Below are 18,924 nucleotides of genomic sequence, written 5' to 3' on the forward strand. Positions count from 1 at the left end.
CAGAGCCACCGCTGAGCCAGCACCCACTGCCCTTCTGAACCAGCACCCACCTGCCCCGCTGAGCCAGCACCCACCCGTGGCTCCTCCACCCCTTGCAGAGCCGCTCTCGGCAGCACCAGGCAGCAGCGATGACCCAGTTAATGTCACCATCACCGTGACAGCGACACCGTGACCACCCCGGCTTTTCCCTCTCCTGCTCTCTCCCGCACCACGGGACGGCAGCACCCACCTGTGCGTGTCGGGCTGGCTCCAAACGCCGCACCCGGTGAAAGCCCCTCCGGCTCAGCCCCGGGCCTGCAGTTACTGCTGGAGCTAAAATAAATATTTAGGCTACAGTAAATAGTTTCTCACCGATGGCAGGGAAAAAGCTCGAGGGCCAAAGCGCTGCTCTCAGCCCCAGGGCTGGCATTGACTGGGGATGCTGCCTGGGGACTGTGCTGAGGTTTCTGTGGTACAAGAACAGCCACAAAGCTTTTTGTGGGAAGGGGCCTCATCCTCATCCCCAGACTCCCCAGTTTCAGGCCAAACCACAGGTTAAAAATAGTGACTGAAGATGGTTTTTCCCTGCATTGGTGCAAGCACGAAGGGAAGCAGGGTCCAAGGAAAGTGTCAGGCAGTTCCCAGCTTTGCTGAGTCCTCATCTTCTGCTGTGTGTGGAGACGAGAGCACCTTGGGCCATTTTCTCCTGTATTTGGTTAATGATAACCCATTGGGAAGTATCAAGCCACGCGAACCAACCTTAATCAGTGCCCACAGAATATCATTCCCCACACCAGCCATAAAGCAGCATTGATCCCTTTATCAAACCACCCCCAGAAATACAAACCCCCTGCAAAACCATCACTTCCAGACACAGAACATTCCAAAGGGATATTACAGCTTCTCTGGAAAACAGAGCATCTTTATCTGACACACCCACAATACAGGCGAGATTTAAGCAAGGTTGTTTAAAACCATGGTTCAATTTCAGTGTTTGGGGAGAACGAAGCAGCCACAGTTAAATCCCAACAACTCGTGGGCCAATCTCTGTTGGAAAAGGGGAAAGCCTTGCAGCAGATCCTGCAAAAGGAAAATCCAGGCAGTGAGGATGAGATAAACAAAAAGGGAGGAGGGAGATCTGTGGTTGCTCTGGGGTACGTGGCAGCCAAAGCCCACGGGTGTGAAGTCCATGGTGTGCAAAGAACTTTGGAATAAGGCAGCTCTAGCTGGGAGGAGGCACAACCCTAAAAAAAAGGCAAAAGAATAAATATAACCACAAATAATGCAATAGAGAAGGCTTTGGGAAGAGCTCATTGTGGCCTTCAATTACCTGAAGCAGGAGGGAGATGGATTTCTTATACAAGCAGATAGTTACAGGACACGGGAGAATGGTTTCCCACAGCCAGAGAGCAGGTTTAGATGGGATACTGGGAATAAATTCTTCCCTGTGAGGGTGGTGAGGCCCTGACACAGGGTACCCAGAGAAGCTGTGGCTGTCCCAGTCTTGGAAGTGCCCAAGGCCAGGTTGGATGGAGCCTGGAGCAGCCTGGGATGGTGGAAGGTCCCTGCCCACGGCAGGGGTGGAATGGGATGAGCTTTAAGGTCTCTCTCAAATCAAACTATTCTGGGATTCTATGGAACATAAAAAATCCCATTCCAACACACAGAGCAGCTCATGGAGCTGCTATCAGAGCAGATCTCAAGGGCTTCCTCCTCACACAGACACCACTCCCCAAACCCTGTGGCTGCTGGAGCTGCAGCAGCAGCCCTGAGCTCCCCAGGGCTTTGGAGCAGCTGCAGCCAGGCGGGCACAGCTCCCTCCCTTCCCAGACTGGCCAGGGACACGCTGCTCTGGGCTGTAGGTGTCACCTTGGGGTGGCCATCTCTGTAAATTGTGCTTCATTTCTGGGGCTTTGCACTGTGACTCGTGTGGGGGGAGGGAGTGCTTTGCAAGCACTGGTTTGGTTTATTTACTGGGATTAAATTTGGAAAGGAAAAAGCACCCACCCAAGCCCTGCAGTTAAGGTTGCAGCACCTCCATCGTGCTGTGTCCAGGATGGGCAGGTTCCTGACAGTGCCCAGGGGTGCTGGCAGCTGTTTCACCATGACTGGTTTCATTTCAGATCTAGCCAAGCTGTTAGTAATCCCTCAAACCAAGAGCTGAACTGGATTTTGTCTTCTGTGAGTGGGAAAGTGAGAGAGGCTGGATTTCCACCTGCACTTCTGCAGAAGGGTTACTGAGCACCTGAAGACACAGTCACTGACTCAAGTTCTGCTTCAAGCTGCACAGGACAAACTCAACCGAGGCTCATTTTCCTTACTGATCTTCTTATTTGTTCATCAGGATCTTCCCAGAGAAACCAAGAGAGGCCAGGAGGTGTTCATGGAAAGGAGGGTTCAAGTGCCATGTCACTGAGCTGCCAGGGAGGTGGCAGCTGTTGGTCATTTCAGACCTGCTTAAATCCCTCTCTTGGGCTCCTTGGAAGTTACTTGTCCCACTGGTAAATTGCCATGGAAACACACTCCACACTTCCCATCCTCATTCTTTATATTATTACAATTCTTTTTTATACACATAACCAGGCTAGTTTTGTGGTGTGTGGGGGAAGAAAAAAAAAAAACAACAAAAAAAGGGATTTCAAGGCATAAATAATATAAAAAGGCAACCATTTTGAAACCAAGATACATTCATATGACACTACTACAAAAAATAAATAGTGACTCTCTCTGTTATAATTAACATCCCCCCGTGACTCCCTTTCAGCGGTGCAGTTCCTGGCCTTAAGTGGGGACAACGGTCACTGCCTCAGGTTTCCTGCAGCTGGAGCTGACAAAGGTCCCCAGAACCATTTAGACTGACTCCGGATGAACTCCATCCTGGTTTTTCCTTACAGTCCTTGGAAAGAGGCTGAAGAATGAGGGGACTCCAACTCAAAATGTGGTTCGATGTTTCTGAGTGCAGGAAGCTGCCGCCTGCAAAGCAAGAGCAGGGCGCGTGGTTGGGTCGGGTTTTTCAGGAGATTTTCTGTCAGCTCAACAGAACCACACCCCCCAAAAACTCTTTAATTGCAGTGGGTGATGCTCTTTGTGCTCAGGCTCATTCCCACCATAGCAGGCACAAGCACAGGGCACAGGCTCTATCCCAGCACAGCACCTGTATGGAACAGCTCAGAGGAGGTCGGCCCAGCACTGAAATAATAAAACCTGCTCTGAGATGGCTGTTGCTGAAAACAGCTATGAAATGCTGAACCTTTAGGATTCATTTGCACGTGGTTACAATTCACAAAACTGCTGCATTCACCCCAAATCAGCAACAGCTCCAGGCATTTGGTGGAAATGGGTCACTAAGGAGTTTGTGGCACCAAGGCCACACTGCTGATGTGGCACACACTGCCAGAGGCGTGCCCACCTGAACCCCCCTCCTCCTGCTGCCACGGGGTGGGTGCAGAGGGAGCTGCCTGATTTCAGCACACAAGGAGCAATGATTCCAGGGTGGGATGAGGAACAGGTTCTCTTTCCACCAACACAGACCAGGTCCCTCCCTGTGCCAGCTCCTGCCTCCAGGATGGCTCTGGAATGCTTGTGTCCTGTGTCAGGGCCGCTGGGTGTGCTGTGAGTGCAGCATCCATCAGTCACAGCCTCCTTATGTGTCAATGAGCCCTTTTTAGAGGCATCAATCACAAGGGCATGACAGGACCAGGCACTGGAGCAGCACAACTCCCACTTTCCATGATGGGAAAGGCGGGATGCTTCACCTTCCTCCAAGCCTGCTCTTACAAGGGTTTAATTACTGGCTTCCCTGCAATAAATTAAGCTCCCTGCAGAACAGTCCCAGCTTCCCAGCCAGGTGCTATCCTCTGAGGGATGCCTCACCGTCCATGCAATCCACGGAGAGCTGGCTGATGCCCTCCCGACAGCAGGGGAGCTGCACCGGGGGCTGCTCCGCGCTCTCGCCGCCCTCCTCCTCCTCCAGCCGGGCGCTGCACTCGGGGCTGGCCGGGGCCAGGCACATGGCCACCATCACATGGGGGCTCAGGGGCTTCATCTCCACACTGTCCTGCTGGAAAGGGGCTCCCAGGGGCACCACGGGCAGTGCGCTGCTGCCGAAAGTGCCGTTGGTTTTGGTGAAACACCTGCGGGAGGGACAGAGGCCAAAGTTACTCAGAGCGGCTTCTTCCCCCCTTTCCTTCTTCCTCCCCCCCAGCTTTTAAATGTTTTACCGTATCAACAATCAGAGCATTTGTCAAATCAGTTTTAAATATATTTGTGGAGCGATTCTGACATTAAGAAAAGGATTGAGTGGGTTTTTTTCTCCCAGCAGACAGCTGAAAACATTCAAAACACGCTCAGCTCCTTCCCCCATCAACTGAGACCCAATGACCTGACTTGTGAGTCCATTTCTCCATCAAAGCAACTCCATAAAACATGTTCTCACTGCCAAGATAAAGAGCTCAAATTTGAAACCCAAGCAGCACACTTAGGTACCTCAAAAAATAAATACTAAGTGTTATTGGAGTGAATGCAAATTAGAAAAATAGATGCAATATAACAAATTTAACTCCCCTGTTCTGCTGTGTAAGTCAGACTGTGGTCCTGTAATACCTGTGTAAAGCTGTGGAACTGAAGTTCAAGTGCTGAATCAATTGTTACAGCTGAGGTATTTAAGCTTTAAACAAAAAGGAGCAGGACTTTGACACATATACCCTTGGAGCATGAGGGAAAACACCTCAGTGTTTGCAGCCCCATGAACAATGTGGCTTCAGGGAACATTTATATAAGTATTTCCTGCATAAGAAAGCCATAACTACCCAAAAAAGAAAAGGTTCACTTGTGCTGCTACCACAAATTTTGAGAAACTACATGTCAAGATGCTCCTTGTTCTGTGGTGCAGGGCAGAGATGGATCTGCAGATAAACACATGGAAATAAGGAAGGAAAGTGTTCACTCCCTCCAGTGACACCCCAAAATGCTCCTGTGAAAGCTGAGCAAGCTCCAGGTCTCTATGTGCCAGTGCAGATACAACTCTGAGCACCCTGCTTCTCTTTTTTTCTGACCAGATGTAAACCCACCCCTCACCTGCTTTGCTCACAGGGATCAGCCCAGTGCACTTGCTGTCTGTCATCCCTGGGGCTGTCTAAGACTGCATTTGGAAATACAAAAATGGATCCCTGGGACCTGCCTGCTCAGCTGCTGGCTCAGCAAGGAGCACTGTGTGCTGCTCCAGACTGATTCTGGTCCAAACCCGAGCAGAGCAGATGAAAAATTGCTGAAAATGAGGACAGATGCACTGGGGCAGCAGCAGGGGCAGGGCAGCAGCCAGCAGAGCTGACCTCAACAGCAGCCCAGCACTGAGCTCAGAAGGGTTTCAAACCAGGACTTGCTAAGCTTGGCAGTCTCAGTTAAGTCCTGCCCAAGTCCCAGAAACCACTTTTATGCCATTAAAAAAGTCATGGCAATAAGGAAAACCATCACACTGGAGACACCTGTCCTACAGCCCTGCCTAGAGCCTCAGCTCATATCTGAAACCTGATCAAAACCTGGGATCAATACTGCCAGAACTGAAAGAGCAACAAAACACCCAACAACACAAATAAACTTATCAGAGGAGCTGTAGTGAGCTTCCCCTCAGGCAGATGCTCCACCTGCAAAGCCAGAACAGGACAAATGGGTTCCCTCTGGAGCCTGCTCCCCTCCCAAAAGCTGTGAGGATGGAGCAGCACTAAGCTTCAACCTTCTCTCTCCTATTTTGTCCTCCCACTCCTGTAACTGCCTCCAAAATCATTATTCCAAGTACCAAAATACCACAGAAGCCACTGGAGAATCCACATGAAACACATCTGGTCCTCAAACAAATCCATTTATTAGTTTGCCTTTCTCTCCGCAGAGGTTTTGACTGCACTCACTTATTATTTAGGAAAAAAAAAGCTCAGAGAAATCCATCTAAATGTTTGGGTTTGCGTGTTTTGGGGGTTTCTTCTTAAAGATACAGGGGTCAGTGAAGTTCTCTGTATTATTGTAAGAGCTTGAAGGATGTTTCAACACAGCAGTTCAGCCTTCTAAGCTTCAATAACCACATTTTGATGGAAACTAGCCATGGGGATAACCAGAGCAGAGTGTGGAGGAGGAGTGATGTAAAATCCCTGCTGGGAAAACACATCTTCTGTCAATCCTTAATTCTGAAACCCTACTAAATGATAATCTAAAAAAAATCTTAATTTAGATGAAAAGGCTGGAAAAACAAACTGATGTTCCTACATTTGATTTGTGTATTTCAGATTTCTGATCAAAATAGAGCGAATTTGCAAAGGAGAGAGATCTGCAAAAGTGTAAATTCCTCTGCAAACATCAGGTATCTTGAGAGCTTTAGCACAAAGGCACAAGAGAAGAAAAAAGATCAGTTCTCAATCCTGTCAACCACAGGCTTTGTCCACAATAGCAAAGTGGGTCTCCAGTTTTCAGCAGCTTCTCCCTCTGGCAAGGCTCCACGAGAAGTTATGAGGGATAAAGTGCTAATTTAAACAGAAGACCCAGGGATTTCAGCACTGAAATAATAAAACCTGCTCTGAGATGGCTGTTGCTGAAAACAGCTATGAAATGCTGAACCTTTAGGATTCATTTGCACGTGGTTACAATTCACAAAACTGCTGCATTCACCCCAAATCAGCAACAGCTCCAGGCATTTGGTGGAAATGGGCTGGTGAGGAATTCATGGCACCAAGGCCACACTGCTGATGTGGCACACCCTGCCAGAGGTGTGTCCACCTGAACCCCCCTCCCCTCCTGCCTGGGGGAGCTGCCTGATTTCAGCAGTGACTCCAGGGTGGGATGAGGACAGGGGGACAGCCCTCACCTGTGCAGTGAGGTTGAACAAAATGGGGAAAACACTCCAGCCTCAAATTCCCACTTGCCAAAACCTACTGGGCTGACTGCACTAACCCTCCTCGTTCTCCTCTTCCTCCTCCTCCCCCTGGGCACACGCCCAGCTCCCTGGTGGAAAGCCGAGGCACGTCCTGGTCCCCTCCTCTCCCCTCTCCCATGTCCTCTCTGCATTCCCCCAGCGGCAGGACAGGAACAGAGCGGTCCCTGCTGCGCAGCTCTCTGCCAAACCGAGGTTAATGATCCCCTCCGGGGCAAGGCAGCTCCAAGGGACAACTTGTTTCTCTATCAAACAGTCAAATATAGAATGGGGCTGTGAAAACTCAGAGTTCAGGCCCTGCTGATGACCCGTCTGGGAGGAGCAGTGCAGTTGCAGAGGATGGAAATCTTTCCCTCGCTTTCTTAAGAGCAAATAAAGAATTAAATGTGTTTAACGCTGGAAGCAAGCTCTTAATTACAGTGTAACACATATGGCACGTTCTAAATTACCACGAGGCTCAGACATCCTGGTGAGAGCTGCTGCACAGCCTGCTTGAAATCACAGCACTGGGGTGTGAGGGAATGTCCTGGGCTTTCCTGAGACCTGCCAGGGACACTGGGCCAGGCAAGGCATGCCCAGCTCCCCCTGCCAGCAGCAGCTTGTCAGCATTACACTGTCATGCCCATATTTATGGAAGGAAGAAGGATTCAAAGCTCATTATAAGCAGTATTTTAAAAAGTAAAACTATGAAAATAAAGTGAATGTGTTTTCTGCCTTCAACAACAGCTTTACTGTTCAACAGGGGATGGACGATGATGCTTGTGAGCCCAACTCAGAATATTCAATAATTCAATTAATAATTTCAACTCAGCTTAGCCAGATGCACACCTAAAGGCAGCTGAAGATTTAAAAATACTGAAAAATCAAAGTATGATTGAAAAAAAAGCCCAGAACCTACCAGTCAGAGCAGCCCAGCTTGTCTGACTTTCAGTCCTGTTTCTAATCATTAAAAATAACCAGAGATTGAGTCAGAAGCCTAAGGAGGATAATAATTCCAAAAGTGAAAACTTAGTAATTTTTATTAGGTTTCTGACTCCCAGCTACAATGCAGAAGACAGATTTTCCCTAATTCTACACAAGAATACTTTTTCTCATGAAAAACAATGTATCTCACTCTGACAATGGTTGGTCATCTCCTCCTGAAGGCCTCAAAAACTTCAAATCCCATGTTTTACAAAGAACAGCATTGTCAAGGCAAAGGAGTGAGTTGGTTAGTGTTCTTAAGGGAATGTCAGGAAGCATAAAGTATAGAAGACCAATTAAATCCGATTTGACAAGCTCCATATGGAATGATTTTGTTATCTCAGAACTGAAGGAAAACACAGGAAATACAGATTTTTTTTTTAAATCCAGTGCCCAACCTGCCTCACATCCTAGAGAGCATCAGAGGAGCATGTTGAGCAAAGTGAGCTCTGGAATTTTAACAACTTGTTTTATTCTGTCCTATGGAAAATCCTCAGCTGCTCTCCAGGTCATCCATGGAGCTTCTTCAGGCTAGCCAGGACTCCAGCGCTCAGCTTTTGTCAGCCCCAGCTCCACCCCAGCACACAGAGGGAGGGCTGTTCTCTGGGCAGGTCATTTCTCACCTGTTATTACCATTTCTCACCTGTGATTGTCATTCCTCACCTGTTATTGTTCCGACAATTCCGGCAGCTGAGGCACTCCGAGGGGTCAGCCTGTGGCACTGTCGTGTACATCCCACCACCCTGCAGCAGGAAAGATTAATAATTAATAGTTAGAAATCAGATCACTGCTGGGACACCCAAGAGCTCTTGGACTCAGTTTCCCCACTCTGATCACGTTATCAATGCCCTGCTCCAGGCTGTACGTGGCACAGCAACACTGAGCGATTGTCCAAAGGCCAGGGGAGGTCTTTGCCAGTGTGTGTGTCAGGGAAAAGTAAATAACTGCAGCTTAGACAAGTATGTGGTCATTTCCCTGGTCTGTTTTCAGCTTAATATGCTGAGGTTTAATTTAATAAACACACTGTAAATATATTTATTTTTAACGCTGATGACAGACGCGAAAGCGAATTGCTGTTCATTAGCACGCAAGGCTTGTTTAGGGAAACAGAGGATTAAATTTGCAGGGCTGATGTCACATACAAACCCATCCCACTTTCCTGTAATTACTCCGATTAGATCAGTTTACTTCACTACACTGATTTTTGAACCGTTTCGTATTTGTACAGATGGGGTAATTCCTCAGCCAGCAATGACTCCGGGTGAGAGGGATTTTGTGTTGTTGGTTTTGGCTAACGGGGCCATTACAAGCCAGTTGAAATGCCCAGATTAACACATACCTCATTGTTAGGGACCAGGCAGACAGTGATGTGGGAGCCACTCCAAGGGGGCTGCAGAGCCAGGCTCCTGCACTGGGCTCCAGGAGGGAGCCAGGCTGGGAAGGCTCACCTGGCTTTTGGCAGCTCAAGTGCTAGGCAACTTCTAGCAATCCCTATTTTTGCAAGAACAGAGCTTATCCTGAAGTTTTTGAGGGATAGGGAGCACTGAGGAAATGCCTAATTAGTCTTGATTGCCATCCTGGCCAGTTTCTCCCTTCCTCATTTAACCCAATCATTGAAACAATAAAGAGCAACCTAACAGGATCAGAACATCCTGTTGCTCTGCCTCGCCCACGTGCCACCCCCAGCCCTTCTCCATGGCAGAGATCCTGTGACTCAAACTTTCTGCAACAGGGAATGGGGAAAGAAAAGCTCAACACCATCACCTGTTCCCAGAAGGACAGCAGCACTGGGTGGACACCTCAAGGCACAGAGGAGCTCCAGGCACCAAGACCTGTGTCATCACACATGTATTTCATTTTTCCCCCCAAGAAAATAAAAATGGGAGGTTCAAAACATAATGCAAACTCCCAGTCTTTCTCCCGGGCGAGATTTTGAGCATTGCAGATCCTCCCTCCCTGAGGGCTTGGAGCTTTTTGGAGAGTTTCACCCACTGGGAGGTTGGACAGGTCAAAAAAACCCCGTTTGGGCCTTGGTTGCTCTTGAAAACAACCAAAAGTGAGCACTTCTTGCTCCATGGGTAGGCCAAGCGCAGAATGGGGTAAAGAATTGACTGGTCTGGGCTCAGACTGGAGGGAAGTGAAGTGGCAACTACTGTGCAAGTGCTAATTTGTTGTTCAATAAAATGAAGTGCTTGTGCTCAATTACCAACACAAACAATAGACCCGTTTTTTTCCTCCAGAAACAGCATGGGTTATTCAGACTTTTGAACTTTTTCTTTCAGTTTTCCTGGGCAATGTTCACAGTTTTGAGTAAGTTTAGTAAGTTTGAATGCAAGCCATCTGTTTCCATAGACAATAATGAAATCATTATTCTCTCTTGGAAACAGGACATGTTTCAGCAAATGAAGTATTTTTCCACAGCATACAAAGGCTGGGTCGCAGACTGAAATTAGTTTTTAATTTTATTTTCAATTTCAAAACAAAAAATGAGCCTGACTCAACAGTCACAAACAGGGGACTGAAAAAAAAAAAGAAAAAAAGCAGCGTTATTGCTCTGCTGCAGCTCAAGATGTATGGGGCACTTCATTCCATGGAACCTCCTGCGCCATTCGTGCTTTGCCATAATTAATAGCATTGCTCAGAGTTACAGATCTGAAACAGGTGGGAGAAAAACGGGTGATCCATAAAGCTGCAGAATAAGCAGCTATAATTAAATGTATTTAACTTGGAGATTGAGAAATACCATATGTACAAGTATCTCAGCCCAGTGCTGAGGCATTCTCAGAGCTTACATGCTGTTAGGAGGAGGGTAGAGGCAGATTTCCCAGAGTAAGTGGAATTCTTGCTGTCATCTGATATCCTCAAATGAAAACCATGATGTTTGTATCACAAATATCAGCCCAGTTGCTTCCTCTGGGATAAGGAATTTAGTGGAACTGGCTGTTATCAGTGGATGAGTATTCCCCCACCCAAACTAAGCCTGCTTCCACAGCCCCTGAATGAACCCCACGGTCTGGGCTGAGCCTCCCACCCAGTGTAGGACCTTACGTTCACAAGGTGATGGGGATGTTCATAGTCCACGTGTGTTCTGGACAGCGAGTTGGTGTGCCCTGGGTACAGTCCTGCTCCTCCTGCACTCATGATCCCATTGACACCATTGGTGACTTTGTGGTGGAGGTGGGGACAGCCGTTGCTGAGGCCGTTGCTGAGGAAGCTCCCGTGGATGCTGCCGTTGACCCGGCTGGTCCCGGGCAGGGTCGTGTACTCAATCATCTGCCCGTTGATATCTGCCCCTTGGTACAGGTAGCCTGGAGGGTCGTATTCTGCAAAAGACATTTTTACTGAAAGCACTTCTACTGATAAATGAGAAGCTGAATGAGGAACCCTAAAAAATAAAGAAACTTATTTTTTCTTTCTCCAGCTTTTGTGAGCTAACTCTGCTATCCAACTGCTTAGCATACGCATGTAGACATGGAAAACAGCCACATCCTGGAGAGCAGGCCAGAAATGGTGGTCTGGAAGGACCTGGCTGATGTCAATAACTACAAGAGCATCTTAAAACCAGGCCTTTTTTGTATCACCAACAGCCCTTCTGCTGTATCTGCTATAAGCTGCTTCCAGAACATCTCTCTGGGCTGCAGCTGAAGACACTATCTTCATTATCTCCTACATTTCTCTCTGTAGGAGAGTAAGAGCATTTAAAAATAACCACAGGCCATGGCAAGAGTCTTGTGATTTATGCACAAGGAGCAGAAAAGGCCATGGCAGAGATTCTGCTGGCTCTGGGTTGCTGGTGGGTGCAGAGCACCTTGAAAAGCTCCTGCTCCAGGCTCCTGCTCACTAATGAACAGGTTTTCCTTATTAACACCTCTCTGGAAGACTTGGCCATTGAATGCCATCTCATTGTGCAGGGACTAAGAGGTAACAAGGGACTTGTCCTAGAGCTGCAAGTTCTCTTTCTTTCCAGATGCACTCAAGACAAGGAGAGATCCAGGGTTTAACTCTCCACAGTTTTAATAAGAGATTACAATTATACATATTCTGCCTCTGCAACCATTAGAGACCTATGCAGGGGCTTTAAAGTTAAACACAAACTGGAGAGACTTTGCCCAGGCCTTTCCCACACCATTCCCTGGGCAAAACTGCATCAGTCCTCCAGGGACCCAGCAGGACAGGGAGCATCAGTGTGAAGAAATGGAGACACTGCTCTTAAAAACCCAAGCTGCACCTAAGGCCCACTTGGAAGTCCAAGTCCCTACAGAAATGCAAGCTGGCTCCTAACAGGAAACTGCTTCCCATCCATAAAACGCAGCATGGACATTCCTAATTTTACCCTGGTAATATTCTCCCCATGAAACCAACCCCCACTCACTCTGCATGGCGTTCTGCTGCCGGTTCTTCCAGAGGCACATGGCGATGAAGACGATGAGGATGAGGACCATGACGCCCAGGACACAGCCCACGATCAGGTAGAGCATGTCCCCACTGCGCACGGGGCCGCTGGCAGCCACGGCCCCACTGCCCCCAGCCCGCTCAGGGGGACTGGGGGGCGTGCTCAGGTCTCTCACTGGATACTCAGATGCTCCTGGCGTGCGTTTCACTGCATGAGTAGAGACAAGCACATGTACATCCACTAAATGCATTTTCTAAATGTGTTCTTTTATCATGAAATGAAAATAATTACTGCCGAGTCTGAGTCCTGATGCCTCGCAAAGAAAGCTTCCAAGTCAACGTGAAATCCTGCAATGAGAATGCCAGCTCCTATTGGGTAATAACTGTTTGCCTTGGAAAATGGTGATTATCCCCTGCTCACCCGCTCCTTGAGGTCACTGGAACTTTAACGAGCCGCTCGAGGTACTGTGGCTGCAACTGCTCTAACTCTCAACTTGAAAGAGCACAAATCTTTCCACTTCTGAGGTCAGGAAAAACCACAACACTCATTTCTCTCGCCCAGACTCTGCCAGATGACCTACCCTTATCTGATGTGAACCCTGCTAACCCCCTTTCCAAACCACACAGTTGAAGATCAACCAAGAGATGAACAGAAAATCACTGAAAATGAGATGCTGGTTTAACCCAGGAACTGCATTTACATTAGTTTCCAGTACACCACAGTTCAGATTTATTTCATTTGACACTAAAACCCTAAAAGAGGTGCCTGGCTTAGGAGTGAAGCTGGTCAGAGAGAGACAAGCACCTCCATGCAGGTATGCTGGATAAGCTGGATCACCCTTATAAGCCTGGGGGAGATAAATTTTAAGGAAGAGGCAGTGTGAATGACAGATTACATCTTGCCCATTTTAAAATTAGAGAAGAAAATTATATTCCTTGCAGGAGGGAGACCAACTGTGTGCACAGCCTTGAAGCCCTGCAGCTCCTACTCCTTCCTTCAAAGGTTTCACTACTCACTTCACTGAATTTTGATGCTTCCGCTCCCAGAGGGCTTTTTTCTTTTTTTTCTCAAACATTTTTTCGTAGCACTGCATTTGAAGTTTACTGTCTGCATTTTCCCTTTACAGCCTTACTTGGTTTTAGAGATTAAAGGAGACAGGAATTCTTCGCAAAATAAATGTGACTGCCATATCTGACACTTCCCGAGAACAGTACAAACTTTGTGCCAGAGGCATGCAGGATTAGGGATGGAGGCAGCCAACACAGCCATCAATTGCTGTGGTCTGCACTTATACAACGTGTCACAGAGCCCTGAAGACATAAAACAGATGTACAAATCAATTCTGTCATCTTCAGGCGCATGGTTGTCTCCTAAGGAGAGGCCATCAGCAGAGCAGAGGCAGCAGCACTATCTCTGAGGGCAGGCAAAGCTGCAGAGCTCTGCTCAGAGCCTCAGGAGTGCAAAGGATCACTTTCCATATGTTCAAAACAATCCCAGCTTCGGAAGACAAAACAATCCTCCGAAACGTTCCAGAAAATTATGGTCATCATCGCAGCTGACTTTTGTGCTGCACAAAAATTCCCCCAGTGGATCTTTCCTGTCCCAAAGGCCACCTCAGCCCAGCCCCACAGCCTCACCTTTGGTCTCACAGATCATCACGTTGCTGTACTCACTCTCCCCTCCCTCGTTGTAGCACTGCATCTTAATGTCATAAGAAGTTTCAGGCTGCAGGTGATTTATCAGGTGCCACTGCTTTGTACCTGTGGGGAGGACAAAAAGTAAATTGCAGTTCATTTACCCACAGGAGCCAGAATTATGGTTGAGTGCATCGCAGGGACCTTTTCTACCAAATGCAGGGGCACTGCAGCTTGTCTTGTTAGCACAAAAATCTTCAGTACTAGTTTATGGACTTAGCTGAAACCACGGTCCATGAGTGGCATCCTGCTCATGACAGAGGGCTGGAATGAGATGATCCTGAAGGTCCCTTTCAACCCAAATCATTCCATGATTCTCTAAGACTTGTGTTATCTTTTGAAATTGATTATTAGAAGGACCTTCTGATGAATTAAAGTGAGTGTTTTTTCAGTATTTTCTTTTAAAGAAAGTCATTCTCTATAAAAGCCAAAACTCACAACCCAGACATCCAAGTGCCCACACACGTGCATTTAAGTTCAACAGCAGCCCTGGGCACCCTAAACATGGAACTCTCAGAGGGATGGGTTTAGGGTGGATTATGCTGACTCTTTACAGTACACTGGGCAAATAACAAGGAAAACTGGCACAGAGAGCTTGGGACAAGGAAGAACTTGGCTGTGAGCAGATTTTCCAGAGGTGCAAGGTATCACTGCAGTCATCGGTGTCACACAGAAAGGACACATCTGGGTTGCTCAATTTGGCCAAAACCTCAAATAATTGAAGGTGCATTTTATGAACCATCCTGGGACTGTCCTGGTGCCACTGCCCCTGCAGAGCCCAAGCCCCAGCCCCAGCCAAGCAATCTTCTCTAATAGGATGGTTTTGTCATCTCTGGCCCCCAGCCAGCTTTTCATTTAGACACCCTCCTGAAGCACTGAGCACTTCAGGATAAATCACTCCCAGTTTTTACTTTCACGGGCTTGTGACAAATTTTACTAAACAGCGAACAGCGCCCTTTTTTTTTTTTTTTTTTTTTAGGGAGTTTAATTAACTGTTTGAGTGCTCTTAATCCCTCTTGGAAAATACCACCTTGAACTGTTTCCACTGTTTCTAAGGAACTGTCTACCACCTACTGATTTAAGCATTAATAAAAAGGCTGGGGCGTGCTCGGCAGGCAGGGGCTGTCACCGTGATGCTGCTCAAGCTCCTCCGGGACCCCAGCCCAGGTCCGGACCCTCTGCCCGGCCCCAGCAGGGCCCCTCTGCACCAGGGGCTGCCCAGCACGGTCCGTGTCCATATCCCAAGCCCTGGCTGAGGCTGGAGCTGCCTTTCCCTAAATCGCACGTTTTTCCCAAGATTCAGGCTCGGTTTTCCCGGCGCCCCCACCCCCAAGCATTCCTTTCGGTAATTACTACACCAGGTTTTAGGTTTCCGCTTCAAACCATTAGTGGAACTGGATTCAGTACAGGCACTTTAACTGTCCTCTTCGTGCACCATTAGCAAGGGAAAACATTTAAACAACTGACATCAGACTGCATTTACATTTAAAATTCAATCTCCAGGATTCTCGAAACGGAGAAATTCAGACCAGAAACGGAGAAATGCAGACCATCGCTGCAGGACAGGGGTGATTTTTTTGCCTTTGCCTAAAGCAGCTGAGAGATACCAAGGAGCCATCAGAGCTTTTTGCTTGTTTTTTCCTTCAAATAAAATCTGATTTTGCCTGCAGCGGCATTTATAAGGAAAAAAAAAAGGTTTCTACAGAGTTTTGAATGTCTCGAAAGACAAGACTTAACAGGAAGCGGTGAGGAAAGCCTGCGGCAAGCACTTAGCTAGCACAGGCATCACAACACTTTTTCCACAACTCATGCAGTCATTTCAAGATAAAATTCCCTGTCATAAAGCAGATTAATTCAAAGGTAACAGAGGGGGGGAAAAAAGCAAAGAACAAGTGATTTATGGCAAAAATACCTTAAGTCACATGTTCCTCTACATATTTCACATCAAGTGCTTCCAATCACAACTTAATTGAAAATAGTTCTCTCTCTCTCTTTTTTTTTTTTCCTCCTGAAAAGCTAATTTAGGGGAGCACAGTAAAGAGAAGTTGAAGTTTAAATCTTTCCACCGAGTGATTTCTGTTGCAGGCTCTGGCAGAGCGGAGCAGCTGCTAATGGTTTCAGACTGCCACAAAGAGTTCAATACACACACGCTCGGAAAAAAACCCCGAAACAAGCTAATTTCACAGCACAGTGGAGCCCACTTAAACAACTAACTGCTCAGTGTATAAGATTTATAAACACACAAGTTCTGTCTAGCAAAGGCTAAAATACATTTGCAGATGAAGGTGAAGCCTGCATAAGGTTCTTTAAAGCCTCTGAGCTCAAACTCTGGACCTTTAATAGCTTTATAGTGTGCAAAAGCTTATGTCATGCATCAAAGTACTATGTGCAGTATTGTCTGGCAGGGGAAAATTTTCAAAATAAAGGTCCATTCCTCTTGTAACTGAATAAATGAGGGGGAAAAAATAATTAACGTCATTGGGACAGAATGAGATCACTGCGTTTGCTCAGGCCGAGCAATAAGGACATTAAATAAAATATTTTTTAAAGGGTTTTCCACTTCTGGACTAATATAGACATTATCTAATAACTTCTTCCAGGAAAATGATGATCTAATATGCACAGGGGAAAAAAATAACTTGATTAAAAGGCAAAATGAAGCACAAACATAGCTGCATTTGCAGAGTGCTACAGCACTTGAGGCTAAAAGCAACTTCCTTATAGTAGGAGAAGTGATTAGGCGAGGTAAGAGGAGAGAAGGGCAATTACACACAAGATACTACCAGCTCAGAAAGTCCAAGCTGGGGTAAATAATTTTAAAAGCCAACTAGTTGTTAGTACAGTCTGTAACCCAGATGTTTTTATCCTGGGTTAAACCTCATTTACACTGCTTTCTCTTTATACAACTTGAAGCTACACCAGTTCAAATAGACCTTCATTAAGGCTTTGCAGCTGTATAACAAGCCAAACTTAAACCCAGCATTTAGCCCTCAAGCTTCCATGTCAAAGAGGCTTCAGAAGGAAGAAACCAGCTCACGTGTGGGCAAAACCCGACGTTAGGGAGTTGAGATAGCTCCTCCTGTGAGATATATTATAAAGACTGCTTGGGAAAAGCAGTTTAGATTTCATATAAACACAGCCAACATGGCTACAGGGTGTCCTTCCCCTTCTCCAAGCAGGCACCGTACCGTCCACGATATCGCGCTTGTAGTCGCTGTCGTTGTCGCTGTCCGTGGGCCGGTAATAGATGTAAAATCCCTGGATGGGTGTGTTGTTGTTGCTCGATGTGATGTACTGCAAAAGAATTTTAAGAGACTGCATGAGAGAAGAAAAGTTTTAACTGAGTCCTGCTGTGTTGTTGTCACCGAGTAGCTCATGCTCTGCAAATATGAGTATTTTTAACAAGGTTGTGTAAGTAAAAGTGACTGAACTCCCATGAGTAGCCAGAGAGTAGGATGGGTACAAGAGACTGAGTCTGGGTCGACTCTTTCCTCCCATATCACTTCCCAAACCCTCAGTTAGGGTTTGACCATGCACAGCCTGAAAATCGGCATGATTAATGGAAATGGAAAAGTTAAAACCATAAAACTCTTCAGAAAGAGTTAAGGTCACTCTAAAAATCAGCCCAAGAATCTTTAAGTTATGCAGCCTCCTGAGGAACCAGAGGTTATTTTAAGTTTATTATCCTTAACATCTCTTAAGGCTGAGCTAGCAGAGCAAACTAACACTGGGAACTCTACACATTAAATCCTCCAAAGTATACCAGGGGGTTAGATTTCAAAACAAGAGCAAAGAATTTCTGTGGGTTTCAATAAGGACTTTAAAGTACTTGTTTACAATAGGCGAGGTAACAGGGGAAAGGAAAATGTTTCTCTAACATGAAACCTCCACTGGATGTGAGGGAAGACGGCGGGTTTGAAACACTCTCCCAGCCACCCCAGCCTGGATTGACAAAAGCAGCAGGAACTGCAGGAAACGGAGCCAACTCACTCACAACTCATGGCATGAAGAGGGCTTGGGACAGAGTTAAGCCCACTGGTGCCTCTGAGATGTCTGTGCCAGAGCAGGTGGACTGGGGCGGCTGCAGCCTCTCACTGGAGCTGCCAGTTGGGCACATCTGGCGTAACCCGAGGAGGGTGTGCGGGCTCCCTGGGGAGCTGGAAGGGGAGTGGGGCGGAGGGAAGCTGGGAGATGGTGCAAAAGGCAACAGACAACTGACAGGGCTGCCTCTGAGCGGGAAAAAGTGTCTGGAAATGGGGGCAAAGGGCTTGAGAGGCACAAATCCCATTAAGTGCCCCAGTTCCACCATACAGCCATGAAGTGCTTCAGCCCCAGGAACACGATCATCTCCAGGTCTTGTGGGGAGGAAAACCACTCCACAAACAGCATTAATCCTTGACTTTGAGGTACAAACTGTGGTATGTGTTGGGAAAGATGAAACAGGAAAACCTTATAAATATGATTGTCTGGCAAAAGATTTTGAGAATATAGAAACTATAAGCGAGATTGAAATGAAAACAAGCTTTGAGATCCCTTAGTTACTGAACAACTGGAAAACAATGGTATGGCCTTCTGAAGATAATCCCCTTTTGATGAAACAACACCCTCTGCTTGCAGACATGTCCAAGGGTCAGAGCAGACCCTACAGCTTGGCAGAAGGGGTCCAAAGAGGAGGTTTAAAATGTAACACAGTGTGGTAATGTAATGATTCTTACAGGCTGTATGTAAATGCTATAGGATTTGTATATTGTACTAGATTGGTTAGTGAGAATTAGAATATTCAACACAGAAGAAGATTTATTGTGTTGTAACGGGAACCTTGTTCTCTCACCCTTCTACGCTCTTACGCTTTTGCTCTCTTACCCTTTTACTCTCTTATGCTTTTACTCTCTTACCCTCTCATCCTCTCTACCCCTCTCTTCTCTCGGGCCTGCTCTGAGCTGCAGCTAGCAGCTCCCAGCAGGGGCCTGCACCCAGGC

At 47.0% G+C, this 18,924-nt stretch overlaps 2 protein-coding genes across 2 annotated transcripts in view; one reads left to right on the top strand and one right to left on the bottom strand.

Annotated features, from left to right (window-relative positions):
* VSIG10L2 (V-set and immunoglobulin domain containing 10 like 2) overlaps positions 1–172 on the top strand; it is a 4,855-nt gene extending 4,683 nt beyond the window's left edge. Inside the window, exon 6 of the mRNA XM_031063908.1 lies at positions 99–172. Coding sequence (XP_030919768.1) covers positions 99–172 — 74 coding nt within the window. The remainder of the gene's footprint in view (positions 1–98) is intronic.
* A 2,337-nt stretch (positions 173–2,509) lies between these two features.
* The window catches only part of CDON (cell adhesion associated, oncogene regulated), a 37,491-nt gene continuing 21,076 nt past the window's right edge, over positions 2,510–18,924 (bottom strand). The window contains 8 exon segments of the mRNA XM_005429322.2: positions 2,510–2,952; positions 3,853–4,112; positions 8,522–8,601; positions 10,907–11,181; positions 12,231–12,458; positions 13,889–14,011; positions 17,134–17,295; positions 18,161–18,172. Coding sequence (XP_005429379.1) covers positions 2,786–2,952; positions 3,853–4,112; positions 8,522–8,601; positions 10,907–11,181; positions 12,231–12,458; positions 13,889–14,011; positions 17,134–17,295; positions 18,161–18,172 — 1,307 coding nt within the window. The 3' untranslated portion in view covers positions 2,510–2,785.

The sequence above is a fragment of the Geospiza fortis genome, unplaced genomic scaffold, assembly GCF_000277835.1.
Source record: "Geospiza fortis unplaced genomic scaffold, GeoFor_1.0 scaffold392, whole genome shotgun sequence".
In the NCBI taxonomy this organism is placed as follows: domain Eukaryota; kingdom Metazoa; phylum Chordata; class Aves; order Passeriformes; family Thraupidae; genus Geospiza; species Geospiza fortis.